Source organism: Bombina bombina, chromosome 9 (assembly GCF_027579735.1).
Source record: "Bombina bombina isolate aBomBom1 chromosome 9, aBomBom1.pri, whole genome shotgun sequence".
NCBI lineage: Eukaryota > Metazoa > Chordata > Amphibia > Anura > Bombinatoridae > Bombina > Bombina bombina.
This window is the reverse complement of record NC_069507.1, coordinates 254,889,286-254,905,209: the sequence shown is the minus strand read 5'-3', so window position 1 is coordinate 254,905,209 and position 15,924 is coordinate 254,889,286. Positions and strand designations below refer to the sequence as shown.

At 39.9% G+C, this 15,924-nt stretch overlaps 1 protein-coding gene across 1 annotated transcript in view; it reads left to right on the top strand.

Annotated features, from left to right (window-relative positions):
• The window catches only part of LOC128640537 (cilia- and flagella-associated protein 58), a gene marked incomplete at its 3' end in the record, with an annotated part of 133,285 nt that overhangs the window by 78,733 nt on the left and 38,628 nt on the right, over positions 1-15,924 (top strand). Inside the window, 2 exon segments of the mRNA XM_053693009.1 lie at positions 2,187-2,327; positions 8,514-8,737. Of these exon segments, the coding sequence (XP_053548984.1) occupies positions 2,187-2,327; positions 8,514-8,737 (365 nt within the window).

Genomic DNA, 15,924 nt, shown 5'->3' with positions numbered 1-15,924 from the left:
ATTTAGCACAAACAAAATAAAAGGCCTTGTTTACTCTAGTTTTAGCTGCTCAACCTACTGAGATCCAGAGAGCTGGAATGCATTGTACAGCATGACATTATTGCCAAAGGGTTAAATCCAAGCTTTTCCCTCACTTTCTCCTGCCAAGTGTAGTCAGCTGCCCATTGTAACAGATGCGTTAAGCATATGACAAACTGCCAATCGATCCATGGGAGATAGGAGAGATTGATGTTTTTACTTGCATCTTACTGTGATATGTCACACTTGTCATAGACGCTGGAAAACGCCTCAGTGTCTAATTTCTACATTCTGCCTCAACAAGCTCCTCATTTTGTCTACCAGCCGAGGAATCACCAGTTTGACAGGCGTCCTTTTACTATTCAATTATTTAACAGACAATGTCCAGAGCTCAGTGGTTTTTACCCACACAATTTTGTTATTGGGGCACCGTGCAGCAGGAAGACACAGCTAAAGCTGATTATTATATTTGCTGTATTTTCTCTGGCTGTAATCATTTAGATTTTCCTAATAATATCCCAAAGTTAATCTATTTTGTTACAGAAATATTCCATCATCATATTAGGTTTACTTAATCTTTATATCATTCTCTCCAACATCCTGTATCCACATCCCTGTATTTGCTGTTTACTGCAGTGTGCAGCAATCCTTTTTGCTTTTTTTTATAACCTGCAAAACATCCTGGAAATGATCAAACCTTGCTATTTAAAAATAAATAAATAAGTTAATTGGGTAATTATTTACCCTCCCCAGGGCGACCCATTTGTTGCAAGCATGTTTACGTTTTTTTAGCTGTACGGCCACTCAGAAGTACCACCTTGCCCCTTTGAAGAAAGCAGTGCACCCTCTGGGGCCTCTGTTTCAGCAGCTGTGTAAGGTTTCACATTGGTTTTGTTTTTTTATTCCTGTTCTGAATAAATTAAAATGTTCTTGCAGAGATCTGTCTCTCTCCCCTAGCAAGGCAGAGTTATCCTTATCAGTCAGTGAGGGAGAAGTACCCAGCCAGTACTGCAGTATAAGTGTTCATTTTATTTTAATCAGTTTCTACTTAACATGTTCAGGCAAAATATTTTTGATGTGTAAACGCTGCTTTTTCAAATGTGTGATAGAACATTTCGGATACCAACCTCCTTTAAGTTTGTCTAGCGTTCATCGAATGCAGCACAGAATGGGCTAGGTTACGAGTGGAGTGCTAACTGTAGCATGCAAGCGATATCAGCGATTTTATGGTGCTTTGCAGCAAAGAACATAGCGTGCGTATTACGAGTTGAAAGTGGTTGGGTTAGCGCACATATTTCATATTTAACATTTCAAGAACGCACATTGAAGTTAGCAATATTTCACGTGCACTGACATGACCACAGTAGTCCTAGGTCGTGAACCCCAATGCTTGTTACACATATTTTACATTCCTATGTTCTTCACAAAGAAAATAATGTGCTTTTTATTATTACATTTATATTTCTATATATATCTGATACTGTTTGTGTAAAATACATATCTACATATCTATACCTATATATCAATGGGAATAGATATACAGGTATAGGTATACATATATATATATATATATATATATATATATATATATATATATATATATTTACAATTAAAAGTACATTGTTCTGTATTTGAAGAACATTTGAATGTGACATTTTCATAACTCCTGTCGGGTTAGTGTGCGAGTACTTTTGTTAGTTGGGGCTCTCCATTGACTTTTATGGGGAAAATACGTTCACACCTTCGCTATATCTGGTTATTGTGCGTTGGGTTGCGCTTGCACACAAACATTTTACTTTCAACTTGTAATACAAGCACAACCCGATGTGCACAAAAAGCTTCTATCTAGCTCCACTCATAATCTTGCCTTATATAGGCTGCTCCATGTGACTCTCAGAGCCACTAACATTCTACTTACGTCTAGATACGCCTTGTATGCATGAGTGATAAGTGCCTAGCACAGTGGTCTCTCCAGGTAGCGCACACTCAATAAGCTAAAGAAAGCTTTCCGATATAAACTGTGCACCTGTCTGTTTGTATAGTATGTGAGAGCTGTACATTATAGCACTCTGCTTTCATTTCCGTCTCCCGTACCGCTGCACGTGTTCTGATTTGCTTTCACTGATATCAGACAGTGGCTGTAACAATAATCTCTTTTATACCCACAGGCTGAACTGCAGAAGATGAGGCAGCAGAGTTTGGAGACCAAACAGTTCATTGAAAATCAAGAGGCAGAGGAGAGGAAGTTGCTGAAGATAATCTCAGAGGCTGACGCAGAGCGGCTAAGGCAAAAGAAAGAACTGGATCAGGCATGGCCGTCATTTATTTTATGTCTTATTGGCTGCCCAAGACTCAGCCCTGAATGTTTTTGCTCTAATATAAAATATTTGACTTTAATATCAGCTTCTGAGATAGAAGAATGCAGGTGGCGCCTTATAAGTGTAGCTGAACATAACACATTGACACTTGAGTTTTCAGTCCTTTACTCAGAAAAGATAAGTTGTCAACATATTAACTGTAAAGGGAGTGATAAACCTCAGATTAAAAGAAGATGACCATAAAATAAACAAACAAATAAACAAAATAGGAACGTAGCCATGTCTTAAAAACTAATAACATACCTAATGCAAATAGGGCAAAGATTAGAGCTAGATAACATATGAGCGGTAATCACCGCCCCTGCGTGAGCATTAACATTGCTAGAAGTAAACTTTTTGCATGCACTGGGTAGCGCTTGTATTACAAGTTAAAAATGAAAAATTCAGAGGATATCACATTTGCGATATATTCACTCCATTGAATTCAGTAAAGCAGCGCTGTTAAAATAAACCCAACACACCGCAAAGTCCAGCATCACTGAATGTTCATAAAAGACCTTCATTATTCATCTTAGGGTCATGCTACCTTTTGGGCCACAAGCCTTTAATCTTGTATATGGCATGACCCTAAGATGAATAATAAAGATCTTTTATGATCTAAAAATTTGGTGCTCCCGAACTTTGCTGTGTGTGAGATATTGCGGAGGGGTTTGGCCATAACCCTTGTCAGCCTGCACAGAAGAGAGGCGCTCTACTTCATATTCTACTTTTGAAAATAAACCTAAACCTCACACACATCACCTGATGTATAAACTTGTCATAGTCATTGCTTTGTACTTATGTCTCAGTGATAAAATGTAAAATAACTTGAATTTAAATCACTAACAGCTAGATTACGAGTTTTGAGCGCTATAGGGAAATTAACAACAGCCACAAAAGCGGCGTTAATTCACCTTCTTATAGCGCTGCTATTACAAGTTTACAAAAAGCAGGCTTGTGCAGGTGTTATGGTGGCATTGAGCTCCATACCACACCGAAATACAAGCGCTGGTTTGACGTGCTCGTGCACGATTTCCCCATAGACATCAATGGGGAGAGCCGGCAAAAAAGAAGCCTAACACCTGAGATCGCGGAAACAAAAGCTCCGTAACGCAGCCCCATTGATGTCTATGGGGAAAGAAAAAGTTATGTTTAAACCTAACACCCTAACATAAACCCGAGTCTAAACACCCCTAATCTGCTGCCCCTAACATCGCCGCCACCTACATTACAGTTATTAACCACTAATCTGCCGTCCCCAATGTCGCCGCCACTATACTAAAGTTATTAACCCCTAAACCTCTGGCCTCCAACATCACTAACACTACATAAATATATAACCCCTAAACCTAACCCTAACGTAACCCTAAGCATAATCTATCCCTAACACCTCCTAACTTAAATATAATTAAAATAAAGCTAAATAAACTTTACAATTATTACCTAAATAATTCCTATTTAAAACTAAATACAAACTTACCTATAAAATAAACCCTAAGCTAGCTACAATATAACTAACAGTTATATTGTAGCTATCTTAGGTTTTATTTTTATTTCACAGGTAAGTTTGTATTTATTTTAACTAGGTAGACTAGTTAGTAAATAGTTATTAACTATTTAATAACTACCTAGATAAAATAAATACAGTTACCTGTAAAATAAAACCTAACCTGCCTTACACTAAAAACTAACATTACAATAAAATAAAATAAATTAAATTATTAAAATACAATTTTCTAAATTACAAAAAATAAAAAACCACATTATCAAAAATAAAAACAAATTACTCCTAATCTAATAGCCCTATCAAAATAAAAAGCCCCCCCAAAATAAAAAAAACCCTAGCCTACACTAAACTGCCAATGGACCTTAAAGGGCCTTTTATGGGGCATTGCCCCAAAGAAATCAGCTCTTTTACCTGTAAAAAAAAAATACAAACACCCCCCAACAGTAAAACCCACCACCCAACCAATCAACCCCCCCAAATAAAAACCTATCTAAATAAACCTAAGCTAACCATTGCCCTGAAAAGGGCATTTGTATGGGCATTGCCCTTAAAAGGGCATTTAGCTCTTTTACAGTGCCCAAATCCTAAGCTAAAAATAAAACCCACCCAATAAACCCTTAAAAAACCTAACACTAACCCCCAACGATCCACTTACAATTTTCGAAGACCGGACATTTATCCTCATCCAAGCGGGCAGAAGTCCTCATCCAACGGGCAGAAGACTTCATCCAAGCGGGCAGAAGTCCTCATCGAAGCCGGCAGACGTCTTCATCCAAGCGGGCAAAAGTCTTCATCCAAGCTGGCAGAAGTCTTCATTCAAGCGGGCAGAAGTCTTCATCCAGAAGGCATCTTCTATCTTCATCCATCCGGCGCGGAGCATCCTCTTCTTCCGATCGTCACTGTAAAATGAAGTTGCCTTTTAAGTGACGTCATCCAAGATGGCGTCCCTGACATTCCGATTGGCTGATAGAATTCTATCATCCAATAGGAATTAAAAGGGAAAATCATATTGGCTGATCCAATCAGCCAATAGGATTGAGCTTGCATTCTATTGGCTATTCCAATCAGCCAATAGAATGCAAGCTCAATCCTATTGGATGACTGGATCAGCCAATAGGATTAAAGCTCAATCCTATTGGCTGATTGGATAAGCCAATATGATTTTTCCCCTTTAATTCCTATTGACTGATAGAATTCTATCAGCCAATCGGAATGTAAGGGATGCCATCTTGGATGACGTCACTTAAAGAGAACTTCGTTTTACAGTGACAATCAGAAGAAGAGGATGCTCCGTGCCGGATGTCTTGAAGATGGACCTGCTCTGCGACGGATGGATGAAGAAAGATGATGCCATCTGGATGAAGACTTCTGCCCACTTGGATGAAGACTTCTGCCTTCTTGGATGAAGACTTCTGCCGGCTTCGATGAGGAATTCTGCCTGCTTCGATAAGGAATTCTGCCTGCTTGGATGAGGATGGATGTCCAGTCTTCGAAAACTGTAAGTGGATCGTCGGGGGTTAGTGTTAGGTTTTTTTAAGGGTTTATTGGGTGGGTTTTATTTTTAGCTTAGGGTTTGGGCACCGTAAAAGAGCTAAATGCCCTTTCCAGGGCAATGTGTAGCTTAGGTTAGGTTAATTTAGGTGTTGTAATTTTTTTTACAGGTAAAAGAGCTGATTTCTTTGGGGCAATGCCCCACAAAAGGCCCTTTTAAGGTCCATTGGCAGTTTAGTGTAGGCTAGGTTTTTTTATTTATTTGGGGGGGGGGGGGGGGTATTTTTATAGGGCTATTAGATTAGGAGTAATTCGTTTTTATTGTCGATAATGTGGTTTTTTATTTTTTGTAATTTAGTGTTTATTTTTTTTGTAATTTAGAAAATTGTATTTTAATAATTTAATTTATTTTATTTTTTTGTAATGTTAGTTTTTAGTGTAAGGCAGGTTAGGTTTTATTTTACAGGTAACTTTGTATTTATTTTAGCTAGGTAGTTATTAAATAGTTAATAACTATTTCCTAACTAGTCTACCTAGTTAAAATAAATACAAACTTTCCTGTGAAATAAAAATAAAACATAAGCTAGCTACACTATAACTATTAGTTATATTGTAGCTAGCTTAGTTTTTTTTTATTTTACATGTAAGTGTGTATTTAGTTTTAAATAGGAATTATTTAGGTAATAATTGTAAGGTTTATTTAGCTTTATTTTAATTATATTTAAGTTAGGGGGTGTTAGGTTTAAACTTATGCTTAGGGTTACGTTAGGGTTAGGTTTAGGGGTTAATATATTTATGTAGTGATGTGGGAGGCCAGAGGTAATGGGGTTAATAGTTTATTATAGTATATTTCGTTGTGGGGGGCTTGTGGTTTAGTAATTAATAGGTTTATTATAGCGACGGTGTGGGCAGATTAGGGGTTAATAATATTTAAGTAGTGTTTGCGATGTGGGAGGGCGGCATTTTAGGCGTTAGGGAAAAAGCAGCAATATGAAGCATAACGCTGCTTTTTCACTCATAACGCCAAACTGCTAATCTAGCTGTAAATAAACTATTTCCTAATTCTTTAAATCTGCAACTTCAAGTGCATTATAACTGCACCTTAGTGCTGATTTTAGTAATGTTGTTTCATCAAATTCTTTCATCTCTTTCTAGTACATGATACAGTAGTGATAATTACATTATATCCAACACACAGTAATATGCTGTGTTGGTAACTAGTATTCTTTGACGATCAATAATTGGATCTATTTGAATTTGTAAGTTAAAAGGACACACAAGTCGCTATCATGGATTCCTTTATTCTTTTTTAAAGGGACATTAAACTTTAGATAAATGTTACAAAAAATAATGTGCTCAAAGCAAAGATTAGCCTGAGAATAATATGCAGTTGTTTTGTTTTATTAGTACATTTGTCATTTAAAGGGCCGTAATAGTAAAAAAAATGACCTGCTCTAATTTGTTATAGAATGTTATGTTAAGACTGTCAACCCTACACTACGCTGTGTTTAATCCCCACAAAGGGTGGAAACTGTTGCTGATCCAATCAACAGCGCCAGTCCCACATCTGAGTCACGAGACTAGCGCTGTTTATTGGATCAGTGGCGATTTTTGCTCAGGACCAGCAGTTCTCTGAAGGTCCCGAGTGGTACTTCTACACTGTCCCGTTTGTGGGGGTTAAAAACACTGTAGTGCCGGGTCTTAAAATGACATATTGTAACAAATTAGAGCATGTCATTTGTTGACGATAATGTCCCTTTAAACAACTAAGTGTAAAAGTTGTGGTCTCCATAAAGTAATGAGCAGTATCGAGTTCTAACCCAGAATCCCCTTATGTTATCTCCTCTGCTGAGGAATAGACAGATACAGGTTACTAGACTGAACAAACAATGGCTGTGTAGAATATAGCGGTGTTAGGGATGGGTTGTGCAGCAGACAACAAATAACAAGTCTGTTGTTTTTTTAATACACATAATTAAACATATTTCAATTTCTAAATGTCCCTTTAAGTCTGAGATCAGCATGTGTATATACTAATCAGGTAACTATCAAACAACTACTTTTTTAGCAACCGTATTTGAAACGTTGTTGCAGTAGTAAAGTTTCTAACATATTATCACCTTTTGTGCCCTTTTAACCAGGATTCTTTTTTTCTATATTACATTTATTTAGGTGTTATCACAAATGTAATGCAATGAATTCAGCAAATAATCCTTTATAGTGTAGCACTGATAAGATAGGGAGTCTGTACATCGCCAGATGACATAGAATTGGAAATGTATATGGCCGTAAGCACTGAAAGTGACTGGATGTTATTAAAGGGATGTGCAAATCAATGGTATGCTGTTGTTCTACAGCTCAGCATTTTTTTAATGCTTTTTTGTAATACAGAGTCTGAGATTGGCACCTTGTGCACACCCTGGCACTGGTTTTATACTGGCGCTAATTGATGCATGCATGCTGTGCTCTTGTTTGCCTGTCAATCAAGCGAGTGCACAAAACCTACGTACCAATCAGCAACTAAGTACACTTTGGAACCGGCACCTGTGACGCACTAATGTCAGTATTAAAAAAAAGCAAAAGCAGCATATTTATTGCACTTTGTACTGTCCCTGCATACTTTTAATTAATAATATAAAATACTATTTGACTATTAATAGTTATCTCAAATGTGAAAATCGTTTTTCAGTCTTTTAACCCCCTTGTCTACGTAGGGCTGTTGATTGGCTGTACATTGGCTTGCAAATGCATTGTGGGGCTCTCTGGCATCCAAGTGATTAAGTGACTTCCAGTTGTTTATGTGATGACTGTGTTCCTTTCAATTCATTTACATTTGGCCCTAGATTTTCAAATGCTATATGGACTTGAACATATTGTATTCAGACTATGTGTATCTGAGATATTTTATTTCATATATAAAGATCCTTGAACAGACACTTGGGATATTTGTCTTGACAAGGCTTCCTACCTAATTTCATTATTTCGGAGACAGAGACCCATACGATGCAGCTGTTCAGTATCCGTAAGAGAGACGTTTTAAGTTAATTAATATGAAGCAGTTTATGTTTTGTCTGCATAAAACAGCCCTCAGAGAATCGTGCTTTGTTATTCATTATTTTGTTGATGCTGTGTACTTGCAGGTTATTAGTGAGAGGGATATTCTTGGAACACAGCTGGTCCGCAGGAATGACGAACTGGCACTTCTCTACGAAAAGATTAAGATCCAACAGTCCATTCTGAACAAAGGGGAGCGTCAGTACAAACAGAGGGTAGAGGACATTCGGCTTCTCAAACTAGAGATAAAGAAATTGAGGCGAGAGAAAGGAATCCTTACCAAGACGGTGGCCAATGTGGAAGATCTTAGGTACAAAGTGTAGCTGTGTCTTAAAGTCCTTAAAGGGGCATGCAAGGGAAAACTAAACTTTCCTGATTCAGACAGAATGTGCAATTAAAGAAAAACAAAATATTTCCAATTTACTTGTTATTAAATGTACTTCTGCTGTTTGTGATATCTATATCCTTTGATGAGAGCATACTGTGGTAGGCTAAAGGGTGTCCACATGTCTTGAGCACTATATGGCTTCAGAGTTTGTAACAATGTTATACATATAATGCTTAAAGGGATACTGAACCCAAAATTTTTCTTTCATGATTCAGATAGAGCATGACATTTTAAGCAACTTTCTAATCTACTCCTATTATCAATTTTCTTCGTTCTCTTGCTATCTTTATTTGAAAAAGAAGGGATCTAAGCTAAGGAGTCAGACAATTTTTTATTCAGACCCTGAACAGCACTTCTTTATTGGTGCTGTCCAATCAGCAAGGGAAACCCAGGTTGTTAACCAAATATGTGCCAGCTTCTAATCTTGCTTTTCAAATAAAGATAGCAAGAGAGTGAAGAAAAAGGGATAATAGGAGTAAATTGGAAAGTTGCTTAAAATTGCTGCTCTATCTGAATCATGAAAGAAAAAAAATTGGGTTCAGTGTCCCTTTAAGTCGTGTACGCTCCTGAGCCTTCTTCAGTATGCTCTTGTGTAAAGGAGCGGACAAAGGATATGAAGAGAGAGATCAGTTTGATAATGGAAGTAAATTGTAAGGTGTTTTTTTAACATTGCTCACTCTATCATGAAAGTTTAATTTGGACTTCAGTGTCCTTTTAACACAATGTAGCTATTGCAGGTGATATTGCTGCTTAGTGACAAAGGCCTGTGAAATCATTTGATGCCAATGTGGCCTCCAGATGGCTTACACTAACTCTAATGGTGTGTAGAAAAAGGGCATAGACCCACGCTAGGACCCTCACCCCCGGCTTAGTATAGTGGGATTCCCTCTAACAAAAATCCCAGAATTCAAATTGGGTAAAAAAAAGGTAGGTATACAAGCGCTAAAAAGCTAGGGGAATCCTCCAGGAATATACAAGTAATACTTAGCGCTTGTATACCTACCTTTTTTTCTCTTGTTAAGTGTATCCAGTCCACGGATCATCCATTACTTGTGGGATATTCTCCTTCCCAACAGGAAGTTGCAAGAGGATCACCCACAGCAGAGCTGCTATATAGCTCCTCCCCTCGCTGCCATATCCAGTCATTCTCTTGCAACTCTCAACTAAGATGGAGGTCGTAAGAGGACTGTGGTGTTTTATACTTAGTTTATTTCTTCAATCAAAAGTTTGTTATTTTTAAATGGTACCGGAGTGTACTGTTTATCTCAGGCAGTATTTAGAAGAAGAATCTGCCTGCGTTTTCTATGATTTTAGCAGAAGTAACTAAGATCCTTTGATGTTCTCACATATTCTGAGGAGTGAGGTAACTTCAGAGGGGGAATAGCGTGCAGGTTTTCCTGTAATAAGGTATGTGCAGTTAAAATATTTTTCTAGGGATGGAATTTGCTAGAAAATGCTGCTGATACCGAAGTAATGTAAGTAAAGCCTTAAATGCAGTGATACCGACTGGTATCAGGCTTATTAATAGAGATACATACTCTTATAAAAGTGTATTTTAAAACGTTTGCTGGCATGTTTAATCGTTTTTTACATATGTTTGGTGATAAAACTTATTGGGGCCTAGTTTTTTCCACATGGCTGGCTTGAATTTTGCCTAGAAACAGTTACCTGAGGCTTCCCACTGTTGTAATATGCGTGGGAGGGGCCTATTTTAGCGTTTTTTTGCACAGCAAAAATTACAGACACAGACATCCAGCTTCTTCCTGCATGATCCAGGACTTCTCTAAAGGGCTCAAAAGGCTTCAAAAGTCGTATTGAGGGAGGTAAAAAAGCCACAGTAGAGCTGTGGCAGTTGTTGTGACTGTTTAAAAAACGTTTTTGTCATTTGTTATTCCGTTTTTGGTATTAAGGGGTTAATCATCCATTTACAAGTGGGTGCAATGCTCTGCTAACTTATTACATACACTGTAAAAATTTTGTTAGTGTAACTGCATTTTTTCACTGTTTAAAAATTTGGGAAAATTTGTGTTTCTTAAAGGCACAGTAACATTTTTTATATTGCTTGTAAACTTGTTTTAAAGTGTTTTCCAAGCTTGCTAGTCTCATTGCTAGTCTGTTTAAATATGTCTGACACAGAGGAACCTACTTGTTCATTATGTTTGAAAGCCATGGTGGAGCCCCATAGGAGAATGTGTACTAAATGTATTGATTTCACCTTAAACAGTAAAGATCAGTCTTTATCTATAAAAGATTTATCACCAGAGGGTTCTGTCGAGGGGGAAGTTATGCCGACTAACTCTCCCCACGTGTCAGACCCTTCGCCTCCTGCTCAGGGGACGCACGCTAATATGGCGCCAATTACATCAGGGATGCCCATAGCGATTACCTTGCAGGACATGGCTGCAATCCTGAATAATACCCTGTCAGAGGTATTATCTAGATTGCCTGAATTAAGAGACAAGCGCGCGCAAATGCTGTTAGAGCCATGTCTGATACTGCGTCACAGTATGCAGAACATGAGGACGTAGAGCTTCAGTCTGTGGGTGACATCTCTGACTCGTGGAAACCTGATTCAGAGATTGAACCTCCGTGTATTGCTTGGGGAGGTATTAGCTGCTCTGAATGACTGTAACACAGTTGCAATTCCAGAGAAATTGTGTAGGCTGGATAGATAGATAAAAGGCTTACAGAAATTATTAGCAAGGAGTGGGATAGACCCGGTGTGCCCTTTTCCCCACCTCTTATATTTAGAAAAATGTTTCCAATAGACGCCACTACACGGGACTTATGGCAGAGCGTACCACTATCCCGGTTGAGGACAGTTGTGCTTTTTCAGATCCAATGGATAAAAAATTGGAGGGTTACCTTAAGAAAATGTTTATTCAGCAAGGTTTTATTTTACAGCCCCTTGCATGCATTGCGCCTGTCACTGCTGCGGCGGCATTCTGGTTTGAGGCCCTGGAAGAGGCCATCCAGACAGCTCCATTGAATGAAATTATTGACAAGCTTAGAACGCTTAAGCTAGCTAACTCATTTGTTTCTGATGCCATTGTTCATTTGACTAAACTAACGGCTAAGAATTCCGGATTCGCCATCCAGGCACGTAGGGCGCTATGGCTTAAATCCTGGTCAGCTGACGTGACTTCAAAGTCTAAATTACTCAACATTCCTTTCAAGGGGCAGACCTTATTCGGGCCTGGCTTGAAGGAAATTATTGCTGACATTACTGGAGGCAAGGGTCATACCCTTCCTCAGGACAGGGCCAAATCAAAGGCCAAACCGTCTAATTTTCGTGCCTTTCGAAATTTCAAGGCAGGAGCAGCATCAACTTCCTCCGCTTCAAAACAAGAGGGAACTGTTGCTCATTCCAGACAGGCCTGGAAACCTAACCAGTCCTGGAACAAGGGCAAGCAGGCCAGAAAGCCTGCTGCTGCCCCCAAGACAGCATGAAGGAACGGCCCCCTATCCGGAAACGGATCTAGTGGGGGGCAGACTTTCTCTCTTCGCCCAGGCGTGGGCAAGAGATGTTCAGGATCCCTGGGCGTTAGAGATCATATCTCAGGGATATCTTCTGGACTTCAAAGCTTCTCCTCCACAAGGGAGATTTCATCTTTCAAGGTTATCAGCAAACCAGATAAAGAGGCATTCCTAAGCTGTGTGCAAGACCTCCTAGTAATGGGAGTGATCCATCCAGTTCCGCGGACGGAACAAGGACAGGGATTTTATTCAAATCTATTTGTGGTTCCCAAGAAAGAGGGAACCTTCAGACCAATCTTGGATCTAAAGATCTTAAACAAATTCCTCAGAGTTCCATCATTCAAAATGGAAACTATTCGGACCATCCTACCCATGATCCAAGAGGGTCAGTACATGACCACAGTGGACTTAAAGGATGCCTACCTTCACATACGATTCACAAAGATCATCATCGGTTCCTAAGGTTTGCCTTTCTAGACAGGCATTACCAATTTGTAGCTCTTCCCTTCGGGTTGGCCACTGCCCTGAGAATTTTTACAAAGGTTCTGGGCTCACTTCTGGCGGTTCTAAGACCGCGAGGCATAGCGGTGGCTCCGTATCTAGACGACATCCTGATACAGGCGTCAAGCTTTCAAATTGCCAAGTCTCATACAGAGATAGTTCTGGCATTTCTGAGGTCGCATGGGTGGAAAGTGAACGTGGAAAAGAGTTCTCTATCACCACTCACAAGAGTCTCCTTCCTAGAGACTCTTATAGATTCTGTAGAGATGAAAATTTACCTGACGGAGTCCAGGTTATCAAAACTTCTAAATGCTTGCTGTGTCCTTCATTCCATTCCACGCCCGTCAGTGGCTCAGTGCATGGAAGTAATCGGCTTAATGGTAGCGGCAATGGACATAGTGCATTTGCGCACCTGCATCTCAGACCGCTGCAATTATGCATGCTAAGTCAGTGGAATGGGGATTACTCAGATTTGTCCCCTCTACTAAATCTGGATCAAGAGACCAGAGATTCTCTTCTCTGGTGGCTTTCTCGGGTCCATCTGTCCAAGGGTATGACCTTTCGCAGGCCAGATTGGATGATTGTAACAACAGATGCCAGCCTTCTAGGTTGGGGCGCAGTCTGGAACTCCCTGAAGGCTCAGGGATCGTGGACTCAGGAGGAGAAACTCCTCCCAATAAATATTCTTGAGTTAAGAGCAATATTCAATGCTCTTCTAGCTTGGCCTCAGTTAGCAACACTGAGGTTCATCAGATTTCAGTCGGACAACATCACGACTGTGGCTTACATCAACCATCAAGGGGGAACCAGGAGTTCCCTAGCGATGTTAGAAGTCTCAAAGATAATTTGCTGGGCAGAGTCTCACTCTTGCCACCTGTCAGCGATCCACATCCCAGGCGTAGAGAACTGGGAGGCGGATTTCTAAGTCGTCAGCCTTTTCATCCGGGGGAGTGGGAACTCCATCCGGAGGTGTTTTGCTCAACTGGTCCATCGTTGGGGCAAACCAGAACTGGATCTCATGGCGTCTCGCCAGAACGCCAAGCTTCCTTGTTATGAATCCAGGTCCAGGGACCCGGGAGCAACGCTGATAGATGCTCTAGCAGCTCCTTGGTTCTTCAACCTGGCCTATGTGTTTCCACCGTTTCCTCTGCTCCCTCGACTGATTGCCAAAATCAAACAGGAGAGAGCATCAGTGATTCTAATAGCGCTTGCGTGGCCATGCAGGACCTGGTATGCAGACCTAGTGGACATGTCATCTCTTCCACCATGGACTCTGCCTCTGAGGCAGGACCTTCTAATACAAGGTCCTTTCAATCATCCAAATCTAATTTCTCTGAGACTGACTGCATGGAGATTGAACGCTTGATTCTATCAAGGCGTGGCTTCTCCGAGTCAGTCATTGATACCTTAATACAGGCTCGGAAGCCTGTCACCAGGAAAATCTACCATAAGATATGGCATAAATATCTTTATTGGTGTGAATCCAAGAGTTACTCATGGAGTAAGGTTAGGATTCCTAGGATATTGTCCTTTCTCCAAGAGGGTTTGGACAAAGGCTTATCAGCTAGTTCTTTAAAAGGACAGATCTCTGCTCTGTCTATTCTTTTGCACAAGCGTCTGGCAGAAGTTCCAGACGTCCAGGCATTTTGTCAGGCTTTGGTTAGGATTAAGCCTGTGTTTAAAACTGTTGCTCCCCCGTGGAGCTTAAACTTGGTTCGTAAAGTTCTTTAGGGAGTTCCGTTTGAACCCCTTCATTCCATTGATATTAAACTTTTATCTTGGAAAGTTCTGTTTTTGATGGCTATTTCCTCGGCTCGAAGAGTCTCTGAGTTATCTGCCTTACATTGTGATTCTCCTTATCTGATTTTTCATTCAGACAAGGTAGTTCTGCGTACCAAACCTGGGTTTTTACCTAAGGTGGTTTCTAACAGGAATATCAATCAAGAGATTGTTGTTCCATCATTGTGTCCTAATCCTTCTTCAAAGAAGGAACGTCTTTTGCATAATCTGAACGTAGTCCGTGCCTTGAAGTTTTACTTACAGGCTACTAAAGATTTTCGTCAAACATCTGCCCTGTTTGTCGTTTACTCTGGACAGAGGAGAAGTCAAAAAGCTTCGGCAACCTCTCTCTCCTTTTGGCTTCGGAGGATAATATGCTTAGCCTATGAGACTGCTGGACAGCAGCCCCCTGAAAGGATTACAGCTCATTCTACTAGAGCTGTGGCTTCCACTGGGCCTTTAAAAATGAGGCCTCTATTGAACAGATTTGCAAGGCTGCGACTTGGTCTTCGCTTCACACCTTTTCAAAATTTTATAAATTTGACACTTTTGCTTCTTCGGAGGCTGTTTTAGGGAGAAAGGTTCTACAGACAGTGGTTCCTTCCGTTTAAGTTCCTGCCTTGTCCCTCCCATCATCCGTGTACTTTAGCTTTGGTATTAGTATCCCACAAGTAATGGATGATCCGTGGACTGGATACACTTAACAAGAGAAAACATAATTTATGCTTACCTGATAAATTTATTTCTCTTGTAGTGTATCCAGTCCACGGCCCGCCCTGTCCTTTTAAGGCAGGTCTAAATTTTAATTAAACTACAGTCACCACTTTACCCTATGGTTTCTCCTTTCTCGTCTTGTTTCGGTCGAATGACTGGATATGGCAGTGAGGGGAGGAGCTATATAGCAGCTCTGCTGTGGGTGATCCTCTTGCAACTTCCTGTTGGGAAGGAGAATATCCCACAAGTAATGGATGATCCGTGGACTGGATACACTACAAGAGAAATAAATTTATCAGGTAAGCATAAATTATGTTTTTTTTTACCCTAACTCTAACCCTGAAGCCCAAATGTTCCAGAACTGAAAAAGATTGTGCCACAACATATTCACACAGGATGTCATGTGAGATTTTGGTATAGTTGAGATGTCGGGCAGTAATATTGTGTCTGTACAACTATAACTGGTGATCTGGCAGCCCTAGAATTGGAGGTAGATTTACATGAGTCTTTGTATATTGACATACACTGGCACCCTGTAGGTAAAATGTATACACAGTAATAAGCATATACACTAGCCTTGGTTTAATTTGCTTCTGTAATAATCAGGTTAATAGAATTGCACAAATTGTAATCCCCAG